The sequence below is a fragment of the Schistocerca americana genome, chromosome 6, assembly GCF_021461395.2.
Source record: "Schistocerca americana isolate TAMUIC-IGC-003095 chromosome 6, iqSchAmer2.1, whole genome shotgun sequence".
NCBI lineage: Eukaryota > Metazoa > Arthropoda > Insecta > Orthoptera > Acrididae > Schistocerca > Schistocerca americana.
In genome coordinates this window covers 548,667,509-548,683,363 of record NC_060124.1, presented here as the reverse complement: position 1 = coordinate 548,683,363, position 15,855 = coordinate 548,667,509, and the positions used below count along the sequence as shown (strand labels likewise).

Below are 15,855 nucleotides of genomic sequence, written 5' to 3'. Positions count from 1 at the left end.
GATAACAGAATATCTTGTAGTAGTGAATCCTGTCGTAGGTGTTCTATAGATGAGCAGGATGAAGCCAGAGCATTGTCAACTTGGACTACTCTTACATGGGCTGAGTTACTTACGAGAGTGTATACTGTGGAAAGTCATTTAGACTTCTTACGGGAATTTTGTGGATTGTCACCGGGAGACGTGTGTGGAACTCTTTTAAAAACGACCAACGTTTATTTCCCGTTTTAATTATAGGACTATTCTACGAAATGTACGAAACTAGTACGATCAGGAAAAACACGTAGTTCGTTAGATGCCAACTGACGATACATCAGGGTATTATTTTGGTCCCGTCCTGGGTTAAAGAACACACGCTACTAGTCACTGTTATAGAAAGTTATTTAAGTACAATTACTGTTGGCGATTACTATGATTTCTGCAGTGTTATGTGTTATTTGATTGTTGTGAATTTTACAAAATGCAGTAGCTTTGTTTTCACAGTTTGGCTTAGGAGGGCAAAAGTTTCCTTGTGACACGCTCACAGTTTCTCTGAGAGATAGCTACAGAGTATCCGACAATCGCAGAGGAGGAGTGCTCCAAGCTGCAACTGATTTGGAAATTATTGTATACTGCGAAATACTTTGACACTCGACGGCAAGGCCGGCCGGGGTGGCCGAGCGGTTCTAGGCGCTACAGTTGGAACTGCGCGACCGCTACGGTTGCAGGTTCAAATCCTGCCTCGGGCATGGATGTGTGTGATGTCCTTAGGTTAGATAGGTTGAAGTAGTTCTAAGTTCCACGGGACTGATGACCTTAGCAGTTAAGTCCCATAGTGCTCAGAGCTATTTGAACCAATTTTTTCGACATCAAGACGTCTCAACATTCCATTTATTGTCATGGAAACAGGAACTATTTGCAGGAAAAGTAATTATATATGACCTAGTTAACGAATAATAACTTACTACGCGTACATAGTGTTGTTAAGTAAAAGTGCAACAGTATTCGTTACATGGGACCATTTCAGATTCTAGTAAAATAATACAAATAAGTGTAGCCATTCTGAAACTAAGACCGTATTTGAGCTCATAAATCCAACAAAGAAAGGTTCTTAAGCAGCACTGGAGCGTTCTCATATAACGAGTTCTGACAGCTGCCATCTAACAACTTTGTGTCGTATTCACCTGGAACACCGTAAAAAGGGTAAAGTATCGTTATATGAATAACTACACCAGCAACAGAGATGTTCAAAAACTTTCACTAATTAGTAATTACATTCAGGAGATTTATCGATTTGCCTTGTGTTATTCCCCACTTATGAGTGAACCATAACTTTGGTTTTATTTCAGATACTTCACTGCACATTCAAATGGTCGTAGTAACACTCTCATAGAATTTAAACTTTCGCTTAAGTTTTCTTCAGATTTCATTTTTATTTCCTTTCATTATCCTTCAGTTAATTTAAATCAACCGTTCACAAATTTAGCTAACTCTTACATCTTCGGAATTTGAGATACCTATTTTCGTCCATCCATTTAACAAATGGTTCGTCCAGTACCATTAAATTGTATGGCTTTGTGCGCTGTGTTATATTAACGTCACCAGTTTCCACTTTTGATGTAACAGATCAGAGTGCTCCCAATAGGTTCGTCTACTTCCATGTAATGTTAGCAAACAGAGGAGATCGGTGAAGTTTTATTCCTAGCGGACATGAATAAGCTAAATTGCATCAGCTTATTTGTTGTGGTGGCAATATATTTAGAAAATGCGTTGAAATGGTACATACCAGCAATCTACTGAACGAAATCACAAGAATAAACAAATTCAGGAGGTGTGTAGCTAACTTTTTCGTAACTATTAGGAAGAGAGTTATTGAAATGTACAAGTCACAGTGCTGTTCAAGGTAGAATAAAAGTGTGTGGAGTTGGAGACGATGTATGCTTGTATTCAGCTGTAGACGGTTTTTCTATCACATTATTCTGGAAAAAAAGAAATTCCGGTCTGGCAGACGTTAAGCACAATGTAACCAAGAACATTCTGAAAGTTCTTTAGAAAACTGCGACGAATACAATTCACATTACTATTCCATTATCGTACTGCATAACACCGAGACATCTTAAAAAGAAAAATTATTTGTTTCACCTTATTTTGTTTCCATATCTGTAAACTATCAAGTGCAGTACCGAACTACCCATTAATTTTATTTTATGTCACCTTATCCTAGTCTTTTGTTCTGTAGGCCGTGAGTTGTTGCCTGCCATTTCCATTTTTTATGTATTCCATCTACTGTTAGCAGCTAACATGAACTACAATGTGTTTTATCATAGAGACTAGAAAATACTCCTTGTTTTATTACTGAATTTACATGTGTGTACCAAACATTTTCGCCTAAAGGTACTAGGCATTTCAGAAGTCTATAATATACAATATATTTCTAATCAGTTAATATCTACGCATAATGTAAGCTGCAACTGACTAAAAATGGTCCAAATATTAACAATGTTATCATGAAATCATTACTGGGTTTTAAGTCACACATCCTGATTTCGTAGTATTTACCATGCAACAAACATTCTCTGTATCACTTTTGCTTCTTTTGTGACTGCATTATTATTTCACACAAGTCCTTAGAAACATGTAAAGAAAGTAACTTATCATTGTTATCTAACGAAGTACGATAAAATTCCCCAAATATTATTAAACTATTTCATTATTTTCGAGACAGCATTACTGTGTCATTTTCTTCGGGTTCAAGTTAACTGTACAGCCATGAATATTGGGTAATACTTTGGACTGTGACAAAATCCTAGCGTGAAGGTGATCCAGACTTATGTGCTGCGCATCTGGCTCATGTCGTACCCCTATAAATCTCTCAAACGACTCTTCTTTAGTTTTGGTGAAATAAATAAAAAATGAAATAAAAACGTGCCATCTGCAACACCATTTTCCTCTGCAACATTAGCCCCGAAAGTAAATTTTAACGTCATAACAAATCATAGTGCATAAGGGCCAAAGTATAAATAGCAGCGGTGATGATCTCTCTCTGAATTTTCAGTAGATGTTAAGGCACCATTAATTTCCTTGTTTACTCGTTTGAGGTTACATCCACATGCTAATCAATTGCTGTTTGCCAATGCAGTTCAGTGAATTGCAACATCAGTTTGATTACACTAAGCGTACTTTTATTTATGTGTCCCACGCAAAGACACTCGCCATGCCTCTGTTATAAGCAGCATCTGAGTTTGTTTACATACCTACTACTTCATAAACAGATACACAGATAAACCAGAATGTTATGGCCGCCGATCTACTGTCGATATAAATCCGTTCAGGCGATAGCAGCGACACGTGGCGAGGAATGAGTGCTAGCCAGACAAACGCACGGTGCATGTTGTATATCACAAGGGCCAGAGCGTGCTGGAATGGAGAGTGTTGAGCGGTTCGATGAACACAGTCCCGATTTCCAGTTGATGTGTTGGCTCTCCCGTCTCGACACATCTAAACCAGATCGAAGACATCTGGGCATGTGGCGTCAGAGTTCATGGCACCCCTCCCCGGAATTTACGGATTTAGGTGACTTGTATGCGCAGATGTGATGCCAGCTCCGTCTACTGACCTACCAAGGCTTCACTGCATCCCTGCCACAACACGTCCATGTTGATACCCGTGCCAGAGGTGGACATACCGGCTGTTAGGTAGATGGTCATAATGTTGTAGCCGATCAGTGAAGTTTCTACGTTAAAGTATAGACAGTCGTTAATGAGTGAAAAATGTATGATGAGGGCTTCAAATGTTCATTACCTTTTAGTTCCTGCGTGTGTTGGGCCATATTACTTGTGGCTCAGTGTGTTGAATAGTAGATGTCGGGATTATGGAGACTACTTTGTTGTCCTTAGGAGTAGTGATTTTGTAGTCACTCTAGTCTTTTGAGTGTTATCGTTAATGTCATTGATTTTCGTACTCTTTTTAGAATTAAACTTAGTGTCAATGATATTTCTGTTAAACGTAGTTGGCAAATGTTAATGTTGCACAAAACAATTTCTTCCATTTCCATCGACGGAGAGGTAATGACAGATGCAGCTCGCATCGAGGACAGACTCGAACGAGTTTTATTCCGAAGAACCTTCCATTTGTTTCCATTAATCTACTAAGAGGAACCACCGAAATGTAGATCTTGTTGGTCGGAAGAGAATATGAACCACAGTCAACCCCAATGCGAGTCGTCTACATTACCACAACGCCAACTGTTGCAAATAAAACAAACAACGAGACTTGTTATATCATCAATCCAAAGGTTTATTCGAATGGTAACTGTGGTTTCAGGTGGTATTGGCCACAGTATCGCGGACGCACATTTTGGCAGCCAGACGGTCTTCTCCAGACGTCGCGTTGGTGGTCACGCGTCAGCACATTCAGCGTCTGGCATGGCGGCTCTCAAGATCTGCGCGGTGTCATGTACAGACCTCCAAGGTGGGCACGGAGGACACCGGAGTGATCTGCGACAAATATAAATTTCAAAATTATAAACGTCGCCCTATTATGGTGAGTTGATATGACATCTGTAAAGGAAAGTGCTAAATTATCGTAGGACCACATGCTAACAAATGGTCAGTTTCTGTATCCATAGAAGGTATGTTTCTATCGCGCCAACTCATGAACCCTAGAATACTAATTATCGCAAATATGAAAATTACCGACAGTGAATGTTTGCCTATTTACTCCTCCCAGAGTGTTATCTATTGTGGTGAAATGATCTACTAAATTATTGCATCAGATGGTAGATATCTCACGCAGACGCATGTTTTATCCTCACCTGAAATATATTCATAATGGAACGGAGAGAATTGTGACTGTTGCTAAATCCATCCTTACCAAAATAGTAGAGTTTCTTAAAACAAATTGTGTAAATGTTCAGTTCAAATTCGGAGAGCTTCAAGGATAAATACGGGACAGAAAAATAAACGATCATGCAGCATAAGAAATGGGATTAAAATACCAAGTATAATCGTAGGAGGCTGAAGGTGAAACTTCGCTGAGAACTTGATAACTGTTATGGGCGGGAGGGGACATAGGAGAACGTTATCTGAAAGGCTCTCCCTCATTTGAAAGTGTAGCCAACGGTATTGTATGTACCATTGATTTTTGAGTTTAAGTATATCCTACCAATACTAGAGCTAAAAGATACGTATGCCGCGAAAGGATTTTGTATCTGATCAGAGTTTACAATTGGTATAAAAGAACAGCAGACTATAGGTACCGAGAAAGTTTATGGGTCGACCATAGAATTTTGTAGCCATGGTGATATATCTAAACTGACACCATTTCAGTTATATTAAAAATCGTAATACTCTATACTCGAATAATATCTTGAAGACTCCCCTTCTGAAGGGAGCTACCATGTGATCATGAAATGAGAAATACTCATAGAAACCAAAATCTGTTGTCCCTTACACAGATCGAAGTACCACTCACCGTAACAGCACCCCCTTAATCCTCCTCCTGCAGCCGTCTCTGCAGCAACTCCACGAAAAAGGCGTCCAGTGTGAACTGACGCTCCTGTTGGAAAAGATCTTATTACTTTCATGTTATCTAACACGTGAAGTGATTCACCATTTGTGCTAGTTCCTGTCATATACAAGTATAACGAATTGTAACATTTACCACAAATTCGCACGGTTCAGGTATCGAAATTAAGAATATAGTAATTCAATTTAGTATCCAACTAACACAATTCGTTTCACATCTCAGATACTATTAATACTAACAAGTAACTAATATTCCATTATCTTTAACATTTTCTGTGTACGACTGGTTAATGATGTGCTTCTTAGGTTATGCCGTGTTGTTGTTCCTGCTTTATGGTCAACATTTCAACAAGTGACCGAGCCATTTTCTTCAGATCGTGAGACGTTTCCTGACTGATATGAGTCAAGCAGAGAGTACATTACCGCAAAGTTCGCAGCACATGAAGTTGATGGCTGGGACGTCCGTTGAAGTATTGTGAACAAAATGAACACAACAATTCGGGCTAACACCCGGAAGCAGGCCAGTAACAAGTACCATCTTCGAGAGTAAGTTATCATTTAATGAAAAAACGAAAAATTCACTTTGAAACCAAATGCTACTATTCCTGATACTGTTCGGATTTATACTGACCGGAGCAGGACGGACTTCTTTCTCTTCCTGCAGCCGCTTCTGCAGAATCTCCTCAAAAAAGGCGTCCAAAGTGAACTGACGCTCCTGCTGGAAAAGAACTTATTAGTTTTATGTCATCCAACATGTGCAGTAATCCAAAATTAATACTAGTTTCTATCATATAAAAGTGTTACGAAGTGTTACATTTGTCATAAATTTAGCAGTGTACAGGTATCGGTATTTAATATCTAGTAACTCAATTTAATATCCAAGAAACAACAGTCGTGTGATGTCTCAGCAACAATTAATACTAACAAGTATCTAATATCCCATTATCTTTAACATTTTTCTGGGCACGACTGGTTAATGATGTGCTTCTGAGGATATGCCGTGTTGTTGTTCCTGCTTTACGGTCAACATTTCAGTAACTGACCGACCCATGTTCCTCAGGTCGTGTGACGTTCCCTGACTGGTTTGAGTCCAAGCAGCGTGAACAGATTAGTGCAAAGTTCGCAGCACATGAAGTTGATCGCTGGGACGTCCGTCGAAGTAATGTGCACAAAATTAACACAACAATTCGGCCTAATACCCGGAAGCAGACCAGTTTCTAGTATCATATTCGAGAGTAAGTTTTCATGTAGTGATAAAACGAGAAATTCACTTTGAAACCAAATGCTACTATTCCTACTACTTTGTAATTTACACTCACCGAAACAGAAACGACTTCTTTCTCTTCCTGCAGCCGCTTCTGCATTATCTCCTCAAAAAACGAGTCCAGGGTGAACTGACGCTCCTGTAAGGAAAAGAACTTATTAGTTTGATTAGTCATAGAGCACGCTTGGTAATTCAGAGATAGCGCTAGTTCTTTACATGTACATGTGTTACAAATTCTGCAATGTCGTCTTCAACCAGTCGATCGTGTTATCAGCATATTTAGTGCGCCTCTGCCCCAGAATATTTTTCACCATAATTCTTTACAACTGGAGAGGGATGTTACCTTTCTCAAGTCTCTCACATAGTAATTTGCTCAGTGTTAACAAATACCACACCCAATTTACCGGAATGATAAATGGTTAGAATCAACTGTCCATGTCTGAGGTCAGTGTTAAGTTTAATGGGCTTGAATACAATTGTCAGAATTGTTTAAACAGCATTCAGGTTCGATTATCAACATTAGCTTACCTAATGCGACAAGTCCGGATATATTGTGGTAATAACACGGAGGAGAGGATCTAGGGCCAGTGGGATCCAGGGGAAAGGGCCAACATAATGCAGCAAATGAGTCCTGCAGGGAACAAAGTGAGAGACACAGTGTGAGGCTACCCTGCGGGTCAGAGAATATACGACTCTGACATGCTAAAGGCTTTTTCTAAGGGCTTCATACTCATGTTAAACGACCACTATATCTGTGGCGCATGTAGTATTAGAATTCCTATAGTCCATATTTTACGGCGCTTTATCTTTTGATGCGAAGGCAGAAGTAAGTTTGGAAGAGGTCTCAAGCTCTTTGTTTTACTTGAAGTCAAGACCACTATGGCAAATTTTAAAAATTTTATGTAGGTCTGGAGATAAGCTCAAGTTTTAGAATGACGACTATTGTGAACTGTTGAGTGACTAGCACATCTCACTTCGCTCCAGTGAACAACAAATCCATCCATCCATCAGTGACATTCATTGCCGCCGGTATTTTGTATCTGATCACGATCCAGAAGAGCAGTATGCTAACCACATGCTCCTCCATACAGTGACGTCTATTGTCTGACGATGACGAGGCGGTCGATCGGTACCTTTGGAACTTCAGAGGAATGATTGGACCGAGTTAGGTAGTTAGGTGGTATTTTATATAATCGTCACAATCATCACTCGTGCAGAGATGCCTACCTAAGACGTGTTATTTACAATGACGTGTCACATGGGGTGTTTATAGCAAAAAAATATTCATTTACAGTAAATCGTGACAGTCTGTAATATCAACTGACCACGTTACGTACAATCAGTTAGCTCTCAGACTTTACTGCTTTGCGTGCTATGTCACTGCAATATAACGTGGCTCACCTTTACAGTACCCCGAACAGCGACCAAGTTGTTCTCCAGTAGCAGACCCTCGTCTTTCTCCCCTCCCAAACACCGGGAGAAAAACTTCTTCATGCGGCGGAACATTGCTGTAACGATAACAAACAGCACTTTAGACATGACCAGACCGTGTCTACGAGTAAGTTTTGCAGCAATGTCTCACAACTCGATCGCAAGAAAAACCTGTAACCGTGACGACATGTCTGTAACCTTGGCTTTTGTAAAAAAGCAGCTGCTTGTATCAAAAACGACAAGCACAGTCTATATAATTGATTAGAGAATTAGTTACTTTAATTTTGTGTCAGTAATTCGTAGAGCATGAATCATAACAATAACAGTTATTCGAAGTTTAGCAATTGCGGGTTCATTACGTGGTACTTTTACTCTGAAGAGAATAAATTTGTTTTGATAGCAACTAGCTGAAGGCTTATCTATTAGACTAAATTTAATTAGCAAGTCATTATAATACTACAATAGTTTCAGATATACAGCTGCTTCGCCGGCCGGTGTGGCCGTGCGGTTCTAGGCGCTTCAGTCTGTAACCACATGACTGCTACGATCGCATGTTCGAATCCTGCCTCGGACATGGATGTGTGTGATGTCTTTAGGTTAGTTATGTTTAAGTAGTTCTAAGTTCTAGGGGACTGATGACCACCGATGTTAAGTCCCGTAGTGCTCGGAGCCATATGAACCATTTTTTATACAGGTACTTCAGATATTACAACTTCAGAATTTGTCATCTATCACAGCATGATATGCGGAATATCTTCCCCTGGGGCAGGAACAAGAATTTGTTTTTCATGTGTGTTGGTGCTAGGATGAAGTTACTAAATAATAAACTACGCTACGATCTGATGGCTATAACTTCCGCAGTATATTACGAGAATACGATTTTTACTGCTATCCATATTACCGAGTCAGTATATTCTCTCAGGGCTGCACTGTCCCTTCTTTGTGTCAGTCATCGAGAACCCTACATCTAAATTACACTTCATTGCCATGTGAGCTAAACAGTAACGTGTACGACGTATTAACTATATTTGTGGTTGAAATTTACCCACCGGTTTCTACGTGAAGAAAACTTAAAAATAGCTTATAAACAGCTAATAGGTTTAACATTCGACAGTGCTCCAAGATATTAACGGTACTTCCTTAAGTGACAGGAAAAGATAATATTTTTGGTACAAATCCATGTCGACTCAGTATGACACTACACAGCCGGAACCTGTTTACGACTTTTCTTTTTCACCGACGGCAGAAGATAAAAGCATGAACCAACGGTAGGACATACCGTATGTATGTGTAATCGAAAAGGAGAGTGATAGGTGACACCATTCTATTTGTGAAACTAAGCTATAAATTTGAGAATACATCATTCCAGCAGTTGAACTTTGGCAAAAACTCAGTGAGGATATCTCTCTCTACAAGTCAAGCATTTTCGGAACTTTCTGAAGTTGCATTACATATTGAAAAAATTTACTGGAATGGCTCTTGCCTCTTGGTGGGTATAGTCTATATACCTCGCTTCTGAAACAGAGCGTTCGCTTCATTCAAAGCTTCTAATGCTCCCCAAGAACTTGTTCTCGAAACACAAAATCCAACACTATAACGCCTGAATCAAAATTATAGAATCCTTTACTCAAGAAATCAATAAACTAATTCGTTTCGATACTTCAACTACTCCAGAGAATACGGAAGTCATTATTATGCAATGGTCCACCACAGTTAAGCTGATTTTTGTTAGCAAACCCTGCGATCAACGTTGGGCAGCAACCTCGATAACTGCAGAGAACAACGTTGTACTGGAACGTCGATATCAATGGTTAAACAAGATCTGCAATGAAAATTTTCAGTAATTTGAATCTATGTAAGACGAAATAATCATGTTTTAGCACTGACAAATATGCAGCGGAGTCTTGATTGTTGAAAACGTCCGTGCAGTTAATAAACTCCCAAGTGATCTAACAGTTAACATAACTCAGAGATAGTGCTTTAATTTCCTTAAGCAACAGGGAAGTAAGAATCTCCTATTATGGTGCCAAGTCAACTCTGTATAACTCTACACAGTTGTAACCAGTTTCTAACGTGTTTTCTTCTTCGCAGACGGAAGATAAGTCTAGCAGTATAACCCTGCAGCGATCATAGGCAATATGTAAGTGTAATCGACGAAACAGGATGGTCGGTTACACTGTTTTCATTGTGAAAGTAAAAATTAATGTAACTAGAGACCGCTCCGAGTCCCACCACAACAACCACAGATAAATTTTACTAACAGTCCGATTATGTTATTGGAGAAGGCGATAACAAGATAGACTATTACGGTCGAAAACAAAAATAAAAAATATTTTGTAGCGGAGGCGTTGTGCAGCTTTAATTAATGTTAACAACAGTATTGTGCAATAGACAGCTACGACGGTACGTTCCATTAGGGACCATCGAATTTGGTCTAAAATCGGCCCATCATCGGTCCGGAAAACCGTCTCAGCTATGCTTTCGCGTATATTGCAATAGCAGTTATCAAACGCAGATAGCTCGACCATTGGTATTATCTGTATAGACATTACATTGGTAGAAATGTCTATGAAGTTAAATGGACATAATGGACATGACAAGTTAATGTCAATGACGGAACACTGTACATCCGGAATTGCTATTCCTATTACGCAAGTTCATAGTTGAGATCGTTTTTAGGCTTGATGATGGTCTGATCCTCGACCGAAACATACATTCTCTCATAAAATGTACCGTTATAGCTGTGATTGCATAATGCAGTTCTTTCGAAGAGCATATAAAATGAAAGTAACGTCACTGCTGCAGAAACTGACAGGGCAGAAACAAAATGCAAAAATTTATAAAGCTAAGATGAATATAACGAAAAAATCGAATAATATCTTACACAAATTCCTCTAGAATAAACTCAACGAAAATATAACGAAAACACAAAATTTGATTCCAATAATTCGCTTAATCTACACAGATTAAACGAAGACAAGAATACCAATCACACATCCACAAAATAACAACATAATAGAAAAATAACATGCACAAATTCTTCCAGAATGAACCAAAAGAAAATGTACGCTGCACCTATATAGCCCTAACAAAGACAGCAATACCACACACATCCACATAAAACGACATAGTCGATAAATAACACACTGGAACTATTCCATAATAAACCAAAAAATTGTAAACCCACCAAAAAAACAAAAAAAAAAGAAAAGACACACAAGAACACTCCATATAACTACGACTTTATCGAAAAATAACACACACAAATTCCTCAAGAATAAACAGAACGAAAATAAATTCAAAAATTTGGTATCACACTACAAACGAACGTTAACAGGTCAAAAAGTACCATAGAACAAAACGAATCATACATCAAAAGCGCGAGACACTGGCAACAACAATAAGAACCCTACAAAACAATCGATTTCATATACGCTCCCCTTCGGCGGCGTCACATTCGAAAAAAAGCAGCCAACTATTAATAAGTTAAAAAATTATGACTAACATTACTACTCGTTCCTCTCAGGACAACTTCTACAATGTACTTAGGTTCACGGCTAACAGCACCGTAGACAATTCTCCCATATTACAAAAATAGTTAAAGAATTGCAACAATCAACATGATAAAAATTATAATTAATCACTTCACTCACAAAAATTTATCTTCTGCTCTTAAGGCACTGCCTAACCTCACCATCGTATATCGTGCGAAATACAGAAAAAAACAGTTAAATATATGTCATAAAAAAAGAAACATTAGTCGCTAATAGTTTCTCCATTTATAATACAACCTGTGGCCTCAAGTTACCCCCTCCCCCCAATAAACAACACCATCGTATATCACGACACATTTGCAATAAACAGCATATTTTACAAACTTTATAAATTACATTAGTAACTAACACAAACACAGATAGCATTTAATAACAGACCGCTTACACGCTCTGCAACGTAAAGTCATGACGTCAAGAGGACGTCATGGGTGAAACCACACGGATAGAATCTCATAGAGCACTTGACAAAGTTGTCAATGTTGAACTAAGCTGTTAATTTGAGCATACGTGATGAAAGCACATGAACTTAAAAAAATTAAGTGTAGAGGTCTAACTCTACAAGTAACCACCTGACGTTTGAAACCCCATAAAAAATTAAAACGAAATGCTATTTCGCGTTATTACTGTTAAGAACTTCATATTCCGTAATCACACCACACTCCTCCACATGCTTCAATTTTCCAGTACTTCTCCACTAATACACATTCATTTATCAGCTTTTAAGATATTCTTACTCGAGATGACTGTGTATACTCAATAAATATACAAAGGTAAATCAATAGCTCATACCTACTGCGGGTACGATGCAGCTGGCCTCTGAAGCCGGCGTTCGCTTCGCTGAGAGCTTCTAAAGCTCCTCAAGAACTTTAAAATGTTTCGCTAGATGTGCTCGAAACACAAAATACAACACTGCAATACTTAATTCACAACAGAAGCTTCGTACACTCAATAACTCGCAGAACGAATTCGTATGAATACTTCGAGTACTCTAGAGAATACGGAAGTAATTGCTAGGCAACGGTCCACAATGGTTCAAGTGACATGGCATTGTTGTTAGCATACACTGTGATGAACATTAAGTAGCAACCCCGGTAACTACAGAGCACATCAGTATATAGAGACGTCGATATCCATGGTTAAATAAGAACAGCATTTAAAATTTAAACAATTTAAATCTTTGTAAGACGAAATAACCATGTTTTGGGATCGAAAGATATCCAGAAGTATGTAAATAATGAAACCGCCCGAATAGCCTATAGATTCCCATTGGAATTCTTGTTTAGCAGTTCGAGGTGCGTGGGAAGAGTAATTAGACTGACAATATTCTGAGGGATCTGGCCGCGCTGTGTTGTTCTACTGCTGTAAAGAACGGTTTGCACTCTCTTCTAGTTGCTGAGTACGCCGTCACATGGTTTTTGAAAGCGCCATCGGGGAAGTTGTGTTTTTGTTGCGTGTTGTAAAAGTGGAAAAGTGTAATTTAGAGCAATGTTATGCCATCAAGTGTTAAACTTGGGGCACCAGCGAGAGTGATCTTCTCAGAATTGAAAGAAGCCTATGGGGAACATTCCTTATCAGTAGTCCAAGTTTCTGTGTGGCACAAATCATTTCTGGAAGGCCGAGAACACGTTGAAGATGGACCTCGTACAGGGTAGACCTTCACCTTATAAAACCGACGAAAACGTCGAACGTATGCGTTCTCTTGCGACATCAGACCGGTGTGTAAAAATAAAGGTGATGGATGACATGGTTAAACATTTTCAGCATGCATCAAATTTGCATCGGAGTTTTGCACGTGCGAAAGATTTATGCCAAACGGTGCCATAAAACCTCACAACTGAGCAGGAGGAGAATGGAAGAAACGTGTGCGTTGTCCTCTTGCGAGAATTGCCCATGGCCACGAATGGTTCAGTTGTATAATCACAGGTTATGAATCCTGAATTTCAAAGTACGATCCTGGGACCAAGTGGCAGAGTGAGGAGTGGAACACTGTGGAATCTCCTCGACTGAAATGAGCTCGAATCATGAAGTCAAAGGCGGAAGCAAAACTGATTTGCTGTTATGACAGATTTGCTTTTTTCCATATAGATTTGTTAATCCACGACAAACCGTCAAACAGCTGTGTTACAACGATGTCCTGGAAAAGCTCAGGAATGAGGTGGCCGTGTGGTTCTAGGCGCTACAGTCTGGAACCGGGCGACCGCTACGGTCGCAGGTTCGAATCCTGCCTCGGTCATGGATGTGTGTGACGTCCTTAGGTTGGTCAGGTTTAATTAGTTCTAAGTTCTAGGCGACTGATGACCTCAAAAATTAAGTCGCATAGGGCTCAGAGCCATTTTTGAAACAGGTGAATCGAGTAAGATCAAACATTGCAGATTGGACGGCGCATCAAGATAACGCCCCATGCCACAGGGCCACTTCCAACACGGATTTTTTAACTTCAAAAGGCATTCCTGTTGTTCCACAGACACCCCCCCCCCCTATTCACAGAACCGTGGTAACTGTGACTTGTTTTTTTTTCCAATTTCGGAAAATGTCTTAAAAGGATTTCATTTTGGGACTCTGGAGAATATTTAAGAGCATATGACCGACATGGGAAATGCCCTACCAGTTGAAGGCTTTCTACGCTTCTACCGATACCGAGGAACAACGACTTCGCCGGCCTATAGCTGCCGATGGGAACTAATTTGCAGGAGACATTATTGTCGTTTGAAAGAAATAAAACCTTGGTATATTAGAAATCAGTCTCACTGCTTTTCTCACACGCCTCCTACTCCAAGATATTGATTCACATATCTTGCGTAACAGAAGAGAAAAACTCTTTTGTTAAGCTGCCAGCTTCCCTCGATACGATGCAGTGCACTTGCCAGGAGTTCCAAAACAAAATTTTTCTTCACACAAGGAAAAAAATTCCAGCAACACTAATCTCCAGCATCGCAGGGAGTACGTGTGCGTAATTCACAAGAGAGAAAGATTGCTTACACCGTCATCATTGTGGAACTAAGCATTTAATTTGATAATACATGATGCATGGGCACGAACTTCGCCAAAAACAAAGTACAGATATCTGCCTCTACAAGTAAATGTCCATCCTTTGAAACTGCATAAAAAAGTAAAACAATGTTCTATTTCACACTGCATACCGTTAATAGCGGCATGTTCTGAGATGATACCACACTCCAGCACCCGCATCAATTTTCCAGTAATTCTCCGCTATATACTCAGCCATTAACAAGTTTATACGATATTCTGTATGACAAATAAATAGGTGGCAGTTAAATCAACGGCTCATACCTCTTGTAGCACAACGCAGCTCGCCTCTGAAGCTGGGCGTTCGCTTTGCTGAAAGCTACTAAAGCTCCTCAAGAACTTTAAAATGTTTCGCTAGATGTGCTCGAATCACAAAATGCAAGACTGCAATACTTAATTCACAACTGAAGCTCCTTACACTCAATAACTCGCAGAACGAATTCGTATGGATACTTCGAGTACTCCAAAGAATACGGAAGTAATTGCTACGCAACGGTCCACAACGGTTTACGTGAGATGGCATTGTTGTTTACATACCCGAGATCCTCCCCTTTTAGCTGAGTGGTCAGCGCGACGTAAGTCATACCTAAAGACCCGAGTTCGATTTACGAATGTGTCGGGAGACTTTCTCCGCTCAGGGACTGGGTGTTGCGTTGCCCTTATCATCGTTATTTCATCCCCATGGACACTCAAGTCGCCGAAGTGGCGTCAACTCAAAAGACTTGCACCAGGGGAATGGGAGGCCCTAGCCACACGGCATTTCCATTTTATCAGTAAACCGAAATCCCAGTAAAGCAATATCGTTTAGCAACGTGGATATAAATGTTAGACAACCACTGAAACAAAATTTTACATAAGTCAATTGTACATTTCAACTTTTCATAAAATAGCATCGAAGCATAACGACGTCGAATGCTGATGCCCTCGATCCCGCTTTTAGTCATGTATTGAAATGTTATGGCACGCGTAAAAATTGATTCCTTCAGCGCATGTGACTTCCACCAGATTCGACGTCCGCTTGTGTGATTCCACTAATTGTTTCCCAGTCTAGTGATTTTCTATATTGAAACCTGGTTGT

At 39.6% G+C, this 15,855-nt stretch overlaps 1 protein-coding gene across 1 annotated transcript in view; it reads right to left on the bottom strand.

Annotated features, from left to right (window-relative positions):
- Positions 1-5,463: 5,463 nt before the first annotated feature.
- The window catches only part of LOC124620280 (nexilin-like), a 171,279-nt gene continuing 160,887 nt past the window's right edge, over positions 5,464-15,855 (bottom strand). Inside the window, exons 10-12 of the mRNA XM_047146948.1 lie at positions 6,821-6,904; positions 6,133-6,216; positions 5,464-5,532 (exon numbers count right to left, since the gene is read on the bottom strand). Of these exons, the coding sequence (XP_047002904.1) occupies positions 5,464-5,532; positions 6,133-6,216; positions 6,821-6,904 (237 nt within the window). The remainder of the gene's footprint in view (positions 5,533-6,132; positions 6,217-6,820; positions 6,905-15,855) is intronic.